We start from the raw sequence: 20,576 nt of genomic DNA on the forward strand, positions 1-20,576 counted from the left end.
GGGGGGGGGAGAGAGAGAGGTGGGGAGGACGCGGGTCTAGGGACATCCCCGGACAGATGAGAAGGGGCTGGCACATTGGCGAGCAACGCACAAGAGGAGGGACCAGGGCCGGGCTGGTGCGTACTGCCCCTCGAGCGCTCCGAGAGTGGACCGCACACCCACCCGGCCGACTGCCTGCCTCCCCTTCCCAGCTCCGCAGCCGCCAGCCTCCAAACGCCGAGCTCGCCTGCTCCTGGCGCGGAGCTGTCAGCGGAGCCAGTCCTCATCGCTTGGCCCCCGGAGTCTTCTGACAGCCAGCGCCGCAGCCTCGGCGAAGCTTCGTCCGGGTGATCCTCTCTGTGCCGCTCGGCTGCGGGACGCTCTTCGAGGGATGGGCTGGAAGCGCCCAGGGACTCCCTCGCCCTGACCAGGAGGTTGAGCCGCCCCGGCGGGAGACGGTCCCTGCGGGCAGAGCGAAGGGAAAAAACGAGGCCCGCGGAGAGAAACCGAGAGCCTCCCCTGCACCCCAATCCTTACTCCGGACTCCTGCCGGTTAACATAAGCCAAAGGAAACCAAGAAAACCACCCGGGCCCGCAGCGCCTGCTTCTGCGCCCGGAGCCAATCAATCAAGTCCCCGCGTAAATATATATATATATATATATATATATATCTCAGGATGAATCTCTTCTCTTCCATATTCAGCTATTTGTAAGTATTGAGTCTTGCCGCTTATGGCCCGATTTGGTTTTCCCTCCCCCCCTCCCCGAAATAGTCTCCTCGATTTTCCATCTTTATTTCTGCTCCATTTCAATGGCAAAATTCATCTCACCATCTACTTTGTTTTCCCCTCCACTCCCCCTTTTCCATTATTCTAGGCTACTGCACTTGTTTGCTTTCTGCTTGCAGGCACAGGTAAGGAATTATTTTAATCATTTCTAAATAGCTGCGATTATTATTATCATTATTATCATTATTATCATTATTATCATTATTATCATTATTATCATTATTATCATCATTATCATTATTATCATTATTATCATTATTATCATCGTTATCATCGTTATCATCGTTATCATCGTTATCATCGTTATCATCGTTATTATTATTATTCGGATATAGCCAAGATTTTTTTTTCCTCTTTACTTTCCCCCCTTTAAAAACTGATGTAATAAAAGGAGCCCCTATGATTAAGAGACTAACTAAGTGCGGGGAGTAGAGAATAAAATGCAAAATGTGGGATCGATTGAGCTAAAGTAAGAATAGACGTGCACGGAACTCCCCAATTGTAAGTGTTGAAGAATCCCGATGGAAAATTAGTGATGATCTATTTAAATCTTAGTAAACTGCTTTTCCATCCAATTTCCAGACTTAAATAAGAGCACATTCCTTCCATTATTATGATTTTTTTTTAAAAAATATATACTTAAGAGATATACATTAATTATAGGAAAGACCTTATTCTTGCTTCCTAGAAATTAGAAACCCCATTAACATATGGAACAACACAGTCTGATACTCTGGAATTTATAACCCTTTTGGTGTAGTATTGATTGCAAGTTCAGAGGGTTAAAGCCAAATGCTTGCAGAAACATTCCCCCTGCAAGAGAACAGGTGTAGGATTCTGAATTAAATTTGGAAGGATCTCTTATAAAGCTGAGTAAACAAATTGAATTCAGTGGATCTGAGTGTAAAGGGAGTGTAGGCTGACCGTGTTGTAATATTTGGGGACACAAGATGGAAATCAAAGAGTATTATCGTTGGCCACATGGTCTACTCATTAGAGCAGGCAGAGCAATCCAGAGATGTTATGGAAAGAAATACCACTAGGAAACCCATGCATCCCTCTGTGTGTGCGCGCCTGCACACACACACACACACACACACAAAACGCACACAAAGGATAAGAGAGTTGCAAGGGAAGACTTTCTATAAAGTCTATTTTTCAGGAAGAGGTTGCTTCCCTGTATCTTTAGTAGCTGATATGGGGCTGAAGATGGGCGGGGAGGCAGTGAGGAGGGAGGCTTTTTTCATGCACTGCCACCCCATGAAGTTGAAAGGAACAAATCTCCTCAACATTTGCTCAGAATACGTCTTTATAAATGTCAGGGGAAAACTAAAACCCTTCAGACTTAAAAGGGGAACTGGAGACATATTGGGGGTGGAAGAAGAGCAGCCTGAGAGAGGAAGGGAAACAGACACGGGGCTCCGGGGCAAAGCCCAATTGCATGGTTGTGGTTGGAGCTCAAATCGCCGTAGCTGAACCTTCAGCTAACAGGCTCACGGTAACTTCGAATGTGGGCGGGTGGGTGGGGAAACCATGGCAAGCTTCTCTGTGTGGAAGGGCCTCATAAATATTAGTGAGAGACAATTCTGAACTGCCTGGACTGCTGACACAACCGATCCCTGTTGAAGGGGATAAAATACAGCTATCCCCATCCCACCCCCCACCCGCATCCACCAGTCACTCTGGTCCAGGGCACGGAGCCACAGGACAAAACTCTCAGATGGACCAGTTGAAATAGCTGGAAAGCCAATATCAAAGCAATAGAAACACATCTAGGCATTGAAAGCTTGATTTCCAGGCAAGTAGGATCCATTGTATTTCAGGTGATTGTATTTAGGCCAGTTCAGGATTTAGGGTGCCTTGCATGATATGGTTGTGAATAATGGGGCAATTTCATTTGTATTTTTGTTTGCCTTGTTGAGTCTTCCTTGATTTAAAATGTCACAAACAGGATTGAGAACCTAGTATAAATCTACGTAATCTCTAGACACATCTCTGAAACCAAAGGAGAGCCATGCCAGTACTCGATTCCGAACCAGGCTCACCTTTGTATCCCCTCTCACATGCTCGTTTCCCAGTGATAAACTCCTGGGCAGCCCGGTAACTTTTCAGTCACGGCTAGAATCCTGGTCTTTGCTATATCAACGCATAAGAGTCTCGACTCTACACTACACCAACTTGGGGCCCTCTCCAGATACACCAGGAGCACACCAAGATAGCCTTTCTCAGAGGAGTAGAGATTATAATGGTGTGTTGTATATTTTTTAATTTCCTAAAGGTAACTGTTCAGTCCCCACCTAATTTTACACAGCATGTGAGGGAGCAGAGCCTGGTGACCGACCAACTAAGCCGGAGACTCGTCCGGACCTATCAGCTATACAGTCGAACCAGCGGGAAGCATGTTCAAATCCTGGAGAACAAGAAAATCAACGCTATGGCAGAAGATGGAGATGCTCACGGTAAGTCTGCCTATGTGGGCAGGAGCATTGGGAGAGTGGGGGGGGGAGGGCATGCACGCAGCCCAGTAATTGATGATTTCCGTCCCCTTTGTTTGCCAGAAATCATTACAAGCATTTGGAATGCAGAAAGCCTCTGACGGAAGAATGTGGGGATCAATATTTGTAATAACAGTATAATGCATTTCCCTTTGCGGATTCGGTCGGAGCTTCTGTGGAGGAGATTGGGCTGGGTTTTACACCTGATCACTGACCACAGAAGTGGTGGGATGAGTGGCAGATGTTAAGAATTAAAATCACAGGACGGTGGGAGAATAGGTGTCTTCTTGCAGTATGTCCCAGTCTAACGGTGCAACCGAAAAGAAGGAAACTGGGAGCATGTTGTGATGTTAAGCCTAGGTTTTCTAGAATCACAGACAAAACTGGCCTTCAGCTAAGAAAAACAAGCTTTTAGGATGCACAAAATATCTTTCCCAAAGAGAAAAAGATGTGAGAATAAAAGACCGGCTGTAAAGTTTTAAGTGAGACTTAGTTTTACAAATGATCAGTTTATATTCAGTTCATCAAAAATGGACTGGAACAAACCATAAGCCCATGTTCTCCTCTCTTACCTTAATTATGCTTATGAAACACTGTATAGAATATTAAACAAGATGCTCCATAATTGCATTGTCCTCAATTTGTGGACTGTAATGCACATCCTAGTATTGAATCTTCATATCGCTACAATTTATGTAACATGACTACAATTATTGACCTCTCACATTAGCCACAATTTTCCCCTCCCGCATCAAACTATTATCTGAAAATCAGGCAGGCTTGCTTATATTTAAGGTGGCTGAAATTTTTATTAACATTTTTAGCAAGCACTGATAGTGAAGGCAAAGTTTGCATGTGGATACAGCATACAACTTAGTTTTCAAGAAAACTGTCCCAGCCATATCTGAAATATATAATATACTTTGATTCTAAATAAAGGGGGAAATGTGCATCCCTTCTTTAAATATACCGTTCTCTAAAAAGTTACTTCATGTTTAAATAACAGCATTACAACACACAGGAATGAATGATTTGAAAAAGAACATATTACTATTAAAACAATTAAGCATTTGAAGCATAAGCAGCAAACTCAGCAGTGATTTAAAAAGAAAGAGAACACAAGCAGTTTTTCAGATGTAAGGTTTTAGGAGAATTGCAAGTCTGTGAATGTTAAAATAGAGGTTCAGGATTGTTCTATATGAATCTCTGGAGAGACCCCCATGTCTGGAAGAGCTATTAAAAGTCTTCTTACTTTCACCTTTTTAAACATTTCCTGAATACTTTCTCCTCTTCGCAGTCCAGTTAGGGGATCAAGTGTGCCTCGCTGCATTTTTTCTGCATCTACGTAGCCACTTTCCTTTCAAAGTTTGAGCATGAAACATAATTTTTACTGGGATAAATCTGTCACTGAAGGGAAAGAATAGAGTTGGAACTGTTAAGCTTTCACCCCTTCGCTAACAAAACCAACTTTTCACACCCTTCACATCTTATGTTATACTTATTTTGCTTTTTAGTTATTCTTTCTTTCTTTCTTTCTTTCTTTCTTTCTTTCTTTCTTTCTTTCTTTCTTTCTCAAAAAAAGTGATTTCTTTCTACCAATGCCCATTTTCTCTGCTGTGACATTTTAATAGCTGATTTAAGGTCAGGTCCATTTTTCTTGGTTATCTGTCTTGATTGTCAATATCTGACTCAGTTTTCTAATTAGGAGTGAAGCCTATGGATCTTCAAGGTTGGTGTCTTTCTGTCTGTAATCTGGCTTTGAATCACTACATCATTATGAGAAGAAGCAGCGTTAGAAATGAATGATAATTGTTGCATTTCCCCCCCCCCCCCAGTTGTGCCGTTTAGGAAATTTTGCAAGCTCAGAAATAATAATAAAACATACAACTTTGGTATGTCTTATTATTCTTTTAGGATTGGAATGGGCATTTTGCTAGTTTGGTTTCTTGCAGGCACTTTATCGTTTTCTCTCTGGCATTTTCTGCTGTGTTTTCAGTCTGCATCTCCCGTGCCAAAGCAGTGCAGTTGAGTTTGTCAAGGCAGCAGCAATTCAGTGCTGGAGGGTGAGTCCCTGAAGAGACTCGTGTGGTAAAGCTGACCAACAGGCAATAAATCAGAAAAAGCCCTTTGAAAAGGTAGAAGAGGAAAAAAGCATGTGGTGCTCTGCCTGTGTTTGAGGCAGCTTTTCTATGCCTTTCCACCAGTCAGCAGAGGAAGAGCATGAAAACTGATGCTCTTTAAATGTTAACTGCTCTCTTGATCGACCTCCCTTACTCGTGTCCCCCAAAGAGAGATAAATAAGGGAACCTTGTCTATGCAGTTCAATGAAAAGGAGTCAGGGGTTCAATTGTCCTTGAGCAAGGAGGAGATTACAGATGTTAATATTTTATAGACCCCCAAAAAAGCAATAAAGTTAAAGGACTCATAATAGGTTAGAAGAAGAAGAAGAAGAAGAAGTGATGTGATACTGGAATTTCGCAGATTTCAACCGGGGGATTATAGTTGGTCCATAGTCGAAAGCTGGTGTGGAGAAGGCTACAGTAGTGTAATCCATATACAGCTCAGCATTCACCCAGGGAAAAGAACTGGTCTGACGCCGTTTCAAACAGCAAGAGTTAAGAGAGGCAGAAAGAGAGGGTGAAGGGTGAGGGTGATGACATCAGGCTAAATGGCTTTAAAAAGGATTCATTAGGTTTCTGGAAAAAAATGGTGTCCATTTCAGTGGCTGAATTGGTGCCATGCAGAAAATGCCCTGCGTGCTTCTACTAGTAGCGTCTATTTCCAATAAGAATATTAGTTTTTAAAAAATAAAATTTATTTTGAAAGAAGTTCTCAAGGATCTGGGCAATGAAGTAGAAAAACAGAAGGTGCTTGTAAAAGGGGGGAAAATGCTGTTGACAAATTTCAATGCTATTTCTGCATTATTATTAAATATTACAGTTATTGGACTTGTCTTGCCATTATGGGAAATGGAGTTCTATTCTAGACAGACTTGATTTGACCCAGCAGTAATTGTGGCTATGCTTTAATTAGAATAAGAGTAGAATAATGTATTTTTATTATAGAACAAACTATGTTTCTGCAGGAAAGCAGATAGATCGCTTGGGAGGGAAAGGTAAGACCATCCAAACCATAGGTTGTTTGGAACCTTAAAGGGTTTCCCTACCTGATCTGTTTTGTGCCCCATCCTAGTGGTGAGAAGGCAGTTTAAGATTTCAATAGTGGTATTTGGAATATTTTGGAGGAATTCATTGATGGCAAACCATCAATGTTCTTTCGATCTTATTGGAAAAACTGCTCCTTGCACAAAATAATAAGACCTTAGAGTAGCCACCTTCATTCCAAGAATGGGGTTTTCATCCCAAAAAAGAGATATGCTTAGATTTAAAGTATTTCCACAATGGTGACTTGTAGCATCTTCTCGCATCACCCAGCTACCACATTATCACTTTAGTAACTCCACAACAGTTGGATGTCTCTAGAACATGTTGCAAGTTCTTAAGGGGGATCTGGAGAAAGTTCAGTTGTAGCCCACAATCTTTGCTCTGTGAAAGACAGGGATGGTCTTCTTTGTGACTGGAATCACTTTTTCACTTTGGCTGTTGGGAGTCACATGATATGGCCATCAGGAGAATGCATTGATTGTGCCAGAGGAGAATGGAATTGAACTTATTTTGGAGAGTCTGTACTTTTGAAGTAAAACATTAAAGAAATAAAACAATTATCTCATCAAATTGGACTTAATAAATCAATCAGTTTATTTGGACTGTTATGTGGCATTTCTCAGATGAACATTGGCATTGGACCTGTGGTGGGGTGGGGATGAGTTCAAGAGTTCAATAAAAAGGAGCTACATGTAAGTCATATGTTGTCCATCTCTGTGGCATAAAAATGGAAGGGGGATAATTTGGGACGAACTATAGAAACCTGTGAAATAATATATCCCAAAAAGTGTTATAACCAGCTTCTAGTAACAGCAAGCTTCCATTAATTCAGGATACTCCTGAGGTTATTGTGCCAGCCTTGACTTGATGATAACAGTATCTTGGCTTCCATTAGTTTATTTATTTAGCACAGTAGAGGGGCAGTTTCTAGGCAACCCACATTGTAGGGTTTGTATGTGGACTTCCGGAGCAATTGATGCAGTAAATAACAAATAAACAAGTTCTTGCATTGCAAGCTGCAAGATGAATAAAGTGAATAAAATCCAAGACTTGATAAAGGTATCAAGTTTTCCAAGACACAGAAGTTGTAGAAGTTGTTTCTGTATTAACATAGTAGCTTGTAGCATAGCAGCCTGGGCACTAAAATGTGATCATGCCATGTAATCTCTCCCACTTTCTCCTACCTGAGAAAAGAGAAAAGGAAATGGTTTGCACTTAGCTTGTTGCATGGTGTAGATTCAAGAAGGCAGGGCAGAAATTATTTTTAAAAAGAGACGGAAAGATCTAACTAACTCCTGTAGAAATGTTTGTTGCTTATGGAGAAAGCATACAGTTAGGCTGAGCCTGACAGGTTTTTGTTTTTTAAATAAAAGCCTTCCCTTGATTATTTATCAAATATGCACTCTTCCTTGTTGCAAAGGAATCTTTCCTTTGCTTGAGGCAAGCATATCACATATTCAGAATTGATAGGATAATAGATGTGATATTTAAATTGATGTGGTAATTTATTGGTGCTAGGAAAACAAGGTATTCCTCCCAATCTAGCATTCCCCAGACACTCAGCATTCCTAGAAGTTACTCATAGTGGTTGGGAATTCTGGGAGCTGTGGTCCAAACAGTATCTAATTGGGCAAAGACTTTTTCTTCTGCGAACAGAACAATTGTGGTTGGAAAATGTGACTGTCTTATTATAATGATTGGTTAAAAAAAGAACAGTTCCTCCCACTGTGCCCAAACATCACGCTGGCAAGCCAGACAGTATGGCTACCTGTGTTAACAAGAGCAGCACAAATGCAAGATTATTGGAGAGAAGGCAGAGAGATGAATCCTCCAGGACTCATCCGTTCTTCCAAATGGCTATCAGAACTGCAAAATTGGGGATGATGCTGACATGGCAGCTGAGAAACTTTAAAAAAAAATCATCCAGTGTTTACTATAATTTTGCAGTGCAGTTTTAATAATTTTATTCTTCCCCTTATACAGAAGTATGTCTTATATTGGAAACTGATTAAAGAAATGATAAAAAGATGGAAGTGAGGGAAAGATCATTAGGAGAATTAATAAACCAGGGTTAAACTATTTGTGCAGTTTCTCTTATGCTCGGGCGTTTGCCCTTAATGTGTAATTCTATTCTTGTGCCACTGTTTTAAAGAGGGTTTTTAATATATATATTGAAGACTTCAGCTGTAGTATTTGGGGTAAAATACTGAGCCTCTCCAAACTTTACACTGAGCTGGTATAATTCCAGTTGTTCTGAAAGTCGACCAGCCTGGTTTTTCACTGTTGTGCTTTGATATCCAGTCTAAAAAGTAAAATACAAAAAGAGACGGGAGGGACAACAAAGAGTATTATGGAAAACATTGTGGCTTATCTCCATTGCTATTTCTCTTTCCCTAAAATTCATTACAGGTGAATAGTGTACTACTGCTTTTGAAAGGACCTTGCAGATAACTATCCTGCAAAGGCTGAAGTGCTATAAAACCAATCATCTGCTTGGCTGAGCATGTTTGTGTTTATATTTGCCCTGGTGTGATTAGCACAGCCTCAGTGAAGTAGGATTTGCATTAATGGATGCAAATTCAGGATCAAACGTGATGCACAAAGTTTTTTTTTTACTGCAGCAACATTATAGGTCCTTTTTGGTGGGTGATAGGTAACTTCATGCTCTCCAGATATTTAGATTGCAGCTTCCTTCGGTTTTAGGTGTCATGGCTATGGCAAGAGATACAGTTGAAGGCTATCTGTACTGAAACTCTTGTTCAGCACTGTTGTTCCTGATTGTAGCTCTGTGGTACATCTTTTCAATTCATAACATATCTTATGCCTTAAGTATGAATATGGCATGTTCTATCTAGCCTAAGCAAGTTGTGGTTTGTCACAATCTTATGTCCTTCGAACTCCTATAGAGGACTGGTCATACTGAATGTGAATGAATACCTTCTGTGGACTCATCCCAACCTTTACTCATAATGGCTAGAAATTCAAATTTGTAGGAATTATAGGGGAGAATATTTGGGAAGGAAAGAAGTAGCAACATAGAACTTTTTATCTATATATATTACCAAATCTTTTGTTGTCATGACCTTTACTGAATGAAATGGTGTAGTGTAAGGCAAAAAATTTTGAAGCAAGGTACCTCAAATGAACTAACTTATAGAATGCTTCCAAAATCTGAGACCCGTGACTTTGAGGGAATGAAATTTGGAAAAGTTGTGGCCTCTTCAGTGCTACTGGCTGTTGCTGTGCTGCTGGGTTACTGCTGTGGTCATGTGATCTTAATTTCCAAGGTTCCATGACAGTTTCCCAGTCAATCTCATAATTCCTTGCTTCTTCCCTCATCCAGCAGCAGCCACTTACCTGCTTGCTGAAAAGGGGGGAAAAGGACAAGAGAGGGGAGGGGAGAAAAAAGAATGTCTGATGATCTTGGTCATTCTGTTTCTCTGTTAGGTGAGGAAATATCTCTGAAACCATTACCCAATGGATTGTCTATTTCATATTCAAAACAGGTCCTTGATAGAATGGGGTAGGGGGGTGGTAAGAAAAAGGATCAAATATGGATCATAGAATAAGAGTTGTTTTATCTGTACAAAATAGGATGAATTCCAATCACTAATGCGAACATTATTATAAAGTTACAGAATTTGTCAGCAAAAACCCTTGTCTGCAATTACTGAAGTATTATTAGAAAAAAAGAAGAGTGGGATGCAATGTAGAGATATATCATCATTTTATGATCAGAAATGGCAAGTAAGAAGTCCGGTTCTTCATGGAAATTTTGGCCACCATTAATAAAAGTTCCACATAGAATCCTTTATGTCTTTCAGACACAATAATATGCCAGAGTTGGAGTGCTGAGATAGTTCTTGGAGGACAGCTGGCTCCAAAACTTGGGTTTTATGCAAAAGCAAGAAGAAAGGACAAGCTATTGATCTATAATTTGCATAGCAGCTCCACAAGTCAATCAATGCCCATTAAAAAACTGAGATTAAATCAATATACCCTCTCAACTCTCACAAAGATAAAATGCATTAAGGGGTGAGCTTTTCTCTGCAAAATCAGCAACCATACAAGGAGGGAAGAAGGTGGAAAAGTGTCTTAAACTGTCTTCTGGCTCTTCATGCCTTACAAAGAATAGAAATGCAATGAAGGCAAGATAATTAAGGAACAAATTCTAAATTCTTTTTGTGGCACAGAACATACTGTTGTCTTTAGAAGTTACCATTATTTTTTATTTATTGCTGACCTAGATTTTGTATTGACATCTGATTTTCTTGTCTCTCCATGTTTTGTGCTTTCACCATTTGTCCTGAACATCGCACAAGCATGAGTGGGCAATGTTTTTTCTTTTCTTTTTTGTGTTCCCATGATGTTCCCATCTTGTCTCTAGACTATGAGATAGACAGGCTTAATCTCTTCTTAGATGTTCCAGTATTAACATAGTATTTTCCCTTTATTTCAACATTGTCCAAGGTCAGTATCGGGGTATACAAAACCTATAAGATTGTGTTAATATAACACAATAGCCTTATGGCAGGGGTGTCCAAACTTGGGAACTTTAAGACTTGTGGACTTCAACTCCCAGAATTAACTTGAAACAAAGAGTTGATGCAGAATAGAGATGCAGGTCCCTATTCTGCATCAACTCTTTGTTTCAAGTTACTATGGGGATAACTAATTTCATGGTGGTGTAGGGTTTTTCCCGCAAATGAAGAATGGAAAAATACTATTTCAATTCAGAAGTCATGAAAGACTGTCCATCACAGATTCCTCCTCTCACTTTCCCTTTCTTCTCTGGTTAGTTAAATTCTAAGAGTTCTAAGTTTAAAAAATTATAAGAAATTTAGAATAGTCACATTTTTTGCTTTGTTTATTCTAACTTTTGGGCAAACGGGCTGCTGTTACAGTAATGAAATGAATTTCCCCCCCTGTTGCTGGGTATATACAACAGGGACCAATGCAAAGAATAATCTTGTGACGCCTTAAAATTAACCAAGTTATTATCACATAATTCTTCATAGATAAAAAATTCCCCAGTCTTTTAGTGACAAGTGGAAAAACGTATTAGTGCTACTGGTATAATTCTTTCATCGACTCCCTTACCATAGGGGAAAAAATAATGTACAGTACAGCTCTTGGTTCCCTGTAAAACATATTCCTTTTTGTCTTTGCTTCAAATGGAGAGCCTTAAATGAGATTTGGGTGTGGATGGAGTTTCAGCAGGCAAGTTGCTCTGTGTATTGAAAAATAAATGTAAGTGATTTTACAGCCATACTCCAAAGTTTTATTCCTTATCACAAGAACAGCACACAACCCCGGGTCCCTTTTGGCTCTACTGTCATTGTACAGAATGCCCAACTACATGGACCATCACTACTTTTCATTGTACTAAAAGTCTTGCTGCAACTGAGAAATGTCATTCTGTTTGGCTTCTTTTTAAAAATCTCTGGGATTTCTATATGATGTTGATCTTATAACTTGACTTCTTCTTCTTCTGTTGCCTTATTCTTTCCAGCTAAGCTCATTGTGGAGACTGATACTTTTGGGAGCAGAGTAAGAATCAAGGGAGCGGAGACTGGCTTCTATATTTGCATGAACAAAAAAGGAAAGCTGATTGGCAAGGTAAGGAGACAGACAATAAACTTTTGGGAAGATTGTAAGAATATGGCTAAATTGGCTTTTGATGAGGCAGTGGACAATAGCCTTATGCCAGGGGTGCCCAAACTTGGGAACTTTAAGACTTGTGGACTTCAACTCCCAGAATTCCCCAGCCAGCATGGCTGGCTGGGGAATTCTGGGAGTTGAAGTCCACAAGTCTTAAAGTTCCCAAGTTTGGACACCCCTGCCTTATGCAAACAGGAAGGCATGTGACTGAAGCTAGAAATTTGCTCATTTGCATACTTTAATTTGTTTTGGGACATCTTCATGCAGCAAGTTTACCTTAATCTCAAGAATCCAGTGTTTAAAGCAGTCAGTTAAATACACTTTTAGAAGGTGGAGAAAAGAGAAGAGGCTTAAATCAGTACTAGGTAGGTGATTTTTTGGGATTGGAGGAATATTTGGATAGATGAAAACATGTGGTTGATTTCTTAACTAAATAGTTGGTATTGGGATATAAACTTGACTATTTACAAAATGTTTACACCATGGCAGATGTGACCACTCACAAAACACTTATTTCTATAACCCCAACAATTGTTTAGCATTTTGTTTTCCCACTTACTTCTCTTTACTCTGCCAATGATTTTTCTGGTCATAAATAGTCAAGAAAACTTTATACCAGTTTTAGATGCAGTGTAAAATATAAACGGATGGGAAGACATTGCATATGGCCCTGCAGCCATCTTATTGCACGAGATCTATCACAAACATGATACTTCAGAATTTGTTTTTCCAACCTCAGACTGTTCATTTTGAAAGATCAACCATTTTAACTTTAAGTCTATGCAGGCTTGCTGGAGACCAAAACTGTTTGTATTGTAGACAGACCTTGACCCTTGTTAAAATCCAAATGAAATATCACTGGATTCGTGAAACATATTTTTGAGTCAACATATATGGCGAGGGAAGGAGAACAGGGAGATTTTTTAAATTAAGAACATAAAAGTGATGAATTTAAAATGAGAACATTAAAGCGGTGATACTTCTGCTAATTTTTACACAACTCACGCATGAAAATTCTACAACTCAAAGGTCTTTTGTAAGAAGACCTTGAAAACGGTGGCTTATCTTTTTTTCTATAAAAGAAAATCATGCTTGGTGCTATAAAAATAGTGATTTGCAGAGTGTACTAATAAGAAACTTAGAATTCGACTCATAGTTCCTTTACCCACCCTGAAAGCTATTATGTTTAATGCCACCTTTGATCACAGTATTATGAAGCATTCCGTTTTTAAATTCTCCCCTTTTTCTATATTTATATGAAGTATTTGCATGCTCTTTATTCCACCAATGCTCCATAGAAATACAATTAAGACAAAAGTACGTTTGAAGACAGATCTTAAAATGTTATTAAAACACTAAATTAAACAGTATGGAACAATCAAAATAACTTAAATATATTTAAGAAGAGTATCTACAAAAAACTTCGACAGCAGTCTAGTTAGGGGCAAAAGATCTGAGTGGCACACCCAGAACTTTTCTTTGGGGTTTGCAATCTAGGCTGCCTGAGGCAGTTAGTTCAGTCTGCTTGATGGTAGGGCCAGTTCCTTCCGGTTAAATCCTGAGGAATTAGACACAACATCAGCATCCTGATCCTTGGGGATTAAAGACGACATTGGGCATGACCATGCAGCCACCAGAAAAAGATTGAGGAAGCTTGGCCCCGGGGCAAGACCAAGCTATTTTACTGCCTGAAGTAGAAGAGCAAATGCAGTCTTTCTCCAGAGAAGATGTGGGGCAGGGGACGGGGAATGAACCCTGGCCAAGTTAGTTGGCACTTGAGACAGAAAATCCACAGACTTCATGTCTTAGGTGTAAAAATAAAGTGGCAATAAAAAAAAATCAAGATTTTTCTTTCTTTTCATGAAAACTCTGAAAAAGTTTTTTCCATGAATGAAACTAACTGCATGTGGGCATTGAGAATAAAGGACAAAGAGGAATCAGTGTACTACAGGACATGGGGCGATTTTACGATTGGCTTGAAAAAAGATATACTGTAAATAGAAAGAGACAGGAACAAAACATGAAATAAATAACTCAAATGACACAGTATTAAATTAGGGGGAGGGGAAATTATTTGTATTATTGCTGAAACGCCACCCCCAAAACCCATCAGAGAAAAGAAATAAGTAAGGGCAACAACGGAAAGGAGGGGGGATGAGGAGGGAAAAGAAGAAAAGGTAAAGCAGAGAAAGTAAGGGTGAGGAATTAAGAATAGGAGAGAGGGTAAGAAAGAGGAGAAGGGAGGAGTGGGGAAAGAGAGGGGAAGAAGAAAGGAGGAAGGAGAAGAGGAAAGAAGAAGGTAGAGAAGAGAGATTGAGAAGATGGAAGGAGTAAGGCTGTTGCAAAATAAGATGGAGGCACGGGGTGGCAAGAAAGTGTCCCAAACTGTATTATATATGTGTGTGTAAAAATGAGTATACAGTCTAATGATCAACAGACAAATGTTAAATAGCAATGATAAGAATATATATCTATGAATGAATTTGAAAGGGAAAAAAAAACTTTTCCAAAAACCTAACTGCACATGCAGCCACTTTAAAGACAGCAATTCAAGTCCTGGAGAGATATTTTAGGGAGGTTTCATATTTTCTCCTGTTATGCTTTCCTAATTCAGATATGTTGCAGGTGGGAGAATTCAGTCTGATAGATTACACAAAGAAAGAACTTCTTTCTTGGGCATTGGGGATCTGCCTGTTCCCTCGCACCTTCACTTCCCCCTACTCCCAGAGGACTTTTGGATCAGAGATCTCTTGCTGCATCTTCTCAACTTTTGAGCAGTTAATAAAAAATCTAAAATTCCATTATATTTTGCATTAAGAAAGAATGAAGTAGCTTTCAATGGTGAAGCCGGCAGGAAGTCACAAATTGTGGTCCTGTCTTTGCTTAACAATGCCCATTGTGGGACTGCAGGAACTGCCAATGCTAAGTGGTGCAGTCAGGTTATTCTTTCAATTTACAACTATGTTGTTTGAGGATAGATTTTTCTGGTCCCAAATAGCATCCTTGGGAAAGGACTACCTATAGAGATGTTTACATACTGTATCTGCACATTTAACATAAAATAAAGATGTTGCCCTTGGTTTTGCACATTTTCCTTTCTCTTTCCTGCTCTCTCTCTCTTAGAGCAGTCTTTGGTTCTATGTGTTCCCCAATATTTTATTTAAAAAATTGTGATGGAGACATCTGAGGCTCTTGGAAGAGAAGCTTGAGGTAGGTTGCAAGCTAGGCTTGGGTAACATGGTATAGTTGAGGGAGATCAGGGAAAATATTTGTTAATATGTCGCAAAAGTTGTTTTACATTAGCTGATGAAAAAGGCTCAACAGTATAAAAGTGAAGCGTATTCCTAAGTCTTGCCGTATGGATTCATTTCTTCCCATAGGCACCACTGCTACTCTTAGTAAAACATATCCAACATGTAGGGATGAAGTGTAGCTCAACATGTGGTGTCTTGTGTTTGGAAACACAAGATCCCAGGTTTAAGCTCTAGTCAACCAAATAAGGCTGCAGCTTAAAAGTGGCTAATATTACCAGTAAGCAAAGACAGTATTAAGCTTGAAGGATTAGGATCATATCATTACTTGTCATGTTCCTATTGAAATGATCCTACACTAGAATATGGGATCCTTTATTTTAAAAAGATATTGTTAGACTTCAAGATGCTTTGGTTTCTTAGCAAAACTTCCAATGTCGTTCAACTTTCCATTCAAATTATGAGGCCAGATTTAGATAAATAGATATATGGTATTCCATGATGACTCTTACTTCCTTTTTGACTTGGTTGTCTTTTAGATACCTCACTTTTCCTTTGCATGTATCTTCTCTTTATGGTTAGAAAGGATCAGCAACAGAGGAGCGCAGAATTGGTTAATCTTGTATTGAGATGTCCGTATTGGAACCTGACTACCTCTGTCAATCAGGAACCACAACACCACTCAATCTACCATGGATAGGCTGTGGTGTATTCTGTCTTCTGAATGAATCTGCATTCTTCTCGTGGCAATTATTCTTTGACATTTTAAGGGGAACATTTTATCTAAACCATATAGTAATTATATACATTCTAGATGTTTCTGCATTTTTTTTGACAGAAAATTTATAACATGCGGAGGACAAGAAATTCACAATCAGAGTGATTCCTTTTGGGCCCCCTCTTGATTTGCCAGTTGGTGTAAAGTGTTAATGTTTGGTTTCTAAACACTCCTATTTAAATCTGTAATGAATGAGGCTGCATTCAAACGAAGTGACACTAATTAGCGGCATCCCAAGTCTACCATGTTTGTAATAAGTGCTAAGGATACTTGGCACCTTCTGTGAGGTGCCACCTTCTGCATCACTTTAGTCTAAGTATTAAGGCAGGGAAAGATCCACTCTATCTAGATACTGCTTTATTAACTAAAACATAATGAAAGGAAATAAATATATACCGTATTTATCAGCGTATAACACGCACTTCCCCCCCCCGAAAAATAGGGGGCAAATGATGTATGCGTGTTATACGCCGATATACGCCAGGCGATATACGCCAGGTGCACAGAAAAGGATCACGGAGCGCTTCGCCCCAAAAGCAGCTGCTTTTCTGTGCGCCTGGCGTTTAAAACATCCGGCTATCTATCTAAACACCAGGCGCACAGAAAAGGATCACGGAGCGCTACTCAGCGGGGTGTGGGCGAGAGGAGGAGAGAATGGATGAGCCGTCTCTCCTCTCCCAGACACCCGACTAAAACACTTTCTTTCGCCCGCGGAAGAGCTCGGGCGGGCGAAAGGAAGCGCTTTAGACAGCGGGGTGTGGGTGAGAGGAGGAGAGAATGGATGAGCCGTCTCTCCTCTCCCCGGACTCCCGACTAAAAGTTAATAAAAAAAAGGAAGGAGGGAAGGATGGAACTGGAAGGGAGGCAGGGAAGGAGGGAGGGAGAAAGGAAGGATAGGAGGATAGGGAAAGAGGAAAGAAGGCAGGCAGGCAGAAGGGAGGGAGGTGCAAGGAAGGAAGGAAGCATAGATAAGCAGGAGGGAAAGAAGGCAGGCAGGCAGGCAGGAGGAAAGAGGAAGGAGGGAACTGGAAGGGAGGCAGGAAGGAAGGGAAGGAGGAAGGGAGGGTGGAAGATAGTAGCAGTGAAAGCAGCAGTGTTCATAGTTGCTTTTACTGTCCTTTTACATTATTTACCTTATAAGTGGTAATAATATTAATAAAAAAAAAGTTCTGAGCTACCCTTATTTTGCTTCAAAGTTCTTTATTTGAAATTTAAATTTTTTTCCTGAAATTTCCCTCTTAAAATGAAGGTGCGTGTTATACGCCTGTGCGTGTTATACGCCAATAAATACGGTACAAACTATAATTTATACATGTGTGTATATGTAAGAGAGTGAAGTAAGTGGGAAAAAGTAGACATGACAAGGTCATATCAAATGCCTCTTTCAGTTTCTCTAACTTTACATTTCTAGAAATATATGTTTGTTGACTGGAGAATCAAATGAAAGCTGCAGTGTTTGCGCTACTGAATATATCCAGCATTAAAATTAATAGTCTTATTGTTAACAGACTCTAAATTTCAATCTAGTTTTTGTACAATGTAGGGGAAAAAGTTTGAAAATGACATGTAGTACAGATATACAGCTTTGCAGGTTTTATGGAATCCAGTTGTTAAGGTATTTAGCTGCACACATGGTGGCTGAAGTATAAACAGATATTATCACTATTTATAGAACTGTTCTAATTCTGATTATACACAGGGATCTTGTTAAACAACAGTATATAAAATATTTGTCTCTTTCTATTTAAATTAGAGCTTTGGGTAATAATAAAAGAAAACTCGTTGTAGTTGTAGGGATAAAAGGATAGTCAAAGGATAATAAAGAAACAAATAATCATAAGAGTGAATATATGGGTACTCTCTATAATTTTTATAAACTTAGTTACTGTATCAGCCACTGCTATTTACAACAGACTCTCTGAATTTATGAAGAAAAGATTTTTCTTCAGTCGTGAAATTATGCCATATCACAATCATTCTGTTCTTTGCTTCACTAAAGCTGCTTGGTGTAATGGAGCTTAGAAGGTTGGATATAAATTGAAGCAGGAGACACCTAAAATGTTTCATTGGAAGAGGCCTATCCTAAGTGGGAAGCTGATACCTGCCCAAAGAGGCTTTAAGGACAAGAGAGATGGATAAGATGAAAGATGTCAAATTATTATTCATTCTTTTTCACTTGCAGAGCAATGGCAAAGGCAAGGACTGTGTCTTCACCGAGATTGTGCTGGAGAACAATTACACAGCATTACAAAATGCAAAATACGAAGGATGGTACATGGCCTTCACCCGGAAGGGACGTCCCCGCAAAGGCTCCAAGACTCGTCAGCATCAGCGTGAGGTGCACTTCATGAAGCGGCTGCCCAAAGGCCACCAAACCACAGAGCCTCATAGACGCTTCGAATTTCTCAATTATCCTTTCAATCGAAGGAGCAAAAGGACTCGAAACTCCAGCCCAAAACCATCGCCCTGACCTGCCTCACCTTGTCCCACTCAGCACCACTTTCCTTTGCTGGAAGACATTGTGCAGAGACTCAGTTGATGGACAATAACTAGAGACTTACCTATGGCTATAAAAGGGGATTGGAAGAAGAGGGGGAACAAAACTTGATTTAGTTGTTTATAATTGTTCTGTGTTTTTTTTTAAAAATAACAAAAGAGGCTCTATTTTTGTATTCCAACTTTAATGCTTTTTTAAAGAAAAAGCTGTATAATGTTTAAATACTCATGGAAGGTTGCTCTCCACTTAGGAAGATTTTGAGTTCTTTGGGAGGGGGCATGTATTATGTTTTGTTAGATTGGTTTTTAACTTGGGGTAGGGTTTGGTAGGAGGTAGTTGATCTAGGCATAAGCATAGAACATGCCCTCTTCAATAAATCATACACGTAGAAATCTTACAAATTTCTACCTCAGATAAGATAAGTAACTTAAGAGGATGGAGTCCATCCCCAATTCTTTGTACTAGGGGCTTATTTTGATGTGTTTGTGAAATGTCTCTGATACTTACAATACAATACAATAGTAGAGTTGGAAGGGATCTTGGAGGTCTTCTAGTCCAACCCCCTGCCTAGGCAGGAAACCCTATACCGTTTCAGACAAATGGCTATCCAACATCTTCTTAAAGACTTCCAGTGTTGGGGCATTCACAACTTCTGGAGGCAAGCTGTTCCACTGATTAATTGTTCTCACTGTCAGGAAATTTCTCCTCAGTTCTAAGTTGCTTCTCTCCTTGATTAGTTTCCACCCATTGCTTCTTGTTCTACCCTCAGGTGCTTTGGAGAATAGTTTGACTCCCTCTTCTTTGTGGCAACCTCTGAGATATTGGAACAATGATATCATGTGTCCCCTAGTCCTTCTTTCTCTTAAGCTAAACATACCCAGTTCCTGCAACCGTTCTTCATATGTTTTAGTCTCCAGTCCCCTAATCATCTTTGTTACTCTTCTCTGCACTCTTTCTAGAGTCTCCACATCTTTTTTACATCGTGGCGACCAGAACTGAATGCAGTATTCCAAGTGTGGCCTTACCAAGGCATTATAAAGTGGTATTAACACTTCACGTGATCTTGATTCTATCCCTCTGTTGATGCAGCCTAGGACTGTGTTGGCTTTTTTGGCAGCTGCTGCACACTGCTGGCTCATATTTAAATGGTTGTCCACTAGGACTCCAAGATCCCTTTCACAGTTACTACTACTGAGCAAGGTATCACCTATACTGTACCTGTGCATTCCATTTTTGTTGCCTAAATGTAGAACCTTACTCTTTTCACCATTGAACTTCATTTTATTAGATAGTACCCAATGTTCAAGTTTGTCAAGATCCTTCTGTATATTAAGCCTATCTTCTGGAGTGTTGGCTATTCCTGCCAGCTTGGTATCATCTGCAAATTTGATGAGTTCCCCATTTATTCCCTGATCCAAATCATTGATGAAGATGTTGAAGAGTACTGGGCCTAAAACAGAGCCTTGGGGTACTCCACTGCATACTTCCCTCCATGTAGATGCAGTTCCATTGAGAACTACACGTTGAGTGCGGTTGGTCAGCCAGTTACGAATCCATCTGGTGGTGATGCTGTCTAACCCACATTCTTCTACTTTATCTAGTAGTAGGTTATGGTCTACTTGCAGGAGGTAATCTTCCTTGAAGTCAAATTTGTTTAAAGAAGTCTTTTCGGTCCTACCCAGATGGGACATGTTCATCATTTTCATTTTTTGTGTAATAGAGAAGAGATGATGAAAACGTAGTGACTGCCCTTGCTGAAGGAGATGCTAAGGGCATTGGTATGCTTTGTTCTTTCAATGCTAATCATTTTTCCAAAGGTTTGAATTAAAAAAAAAAACCATGGATATTTTTTTTGTATTTGTTGTCCTGTCAGTAAAGTGTTGATAAGTTAAAAATGATATTTCACCTATTACATTTCCATTTCTAAGGATATTCCATAAGACTGAATAAAATTCTCTCGTAT

General features: G+C 39.8%; 1 protein-coding gene across 1 annotated transcript; it reads left to right on the forward strand.

The window, feature by feature from the left end:
- Positions 1–656: 656 nt before the first annotated feature.
- Positions 657–18,586, forward strand: FGF8 (fibroblast growth factor 8; the record flags this gene model as incomplete). Its single annotated transcript, XM_081954191.1, has 5 exons — positions 657–688; positions 856–892; positions 3,046–3,226; positions 11,939–12,045; positions 18,299–18,586. 5 exons carry the CDS (start codon positions 657–659, stop codon positions 18,584–18,586), a joined length of 645 nt encoding a protein of 214 aa, XP_081810317.1.
- Positions 18,587–20,576: the final 1,990 nt, after the last annotated feature.

Source organism: Natrix helvetica, assembly GCF_964273705.1.
Source record: "Natrix helvetica genome assembly, chromosome: 5".
Taxonomy (NCBI): Eukaryota; Metazoa; Chordata; class Lepidosauria; order Squamata; family Natricidae; genus Natrix; species Natrix helvetica.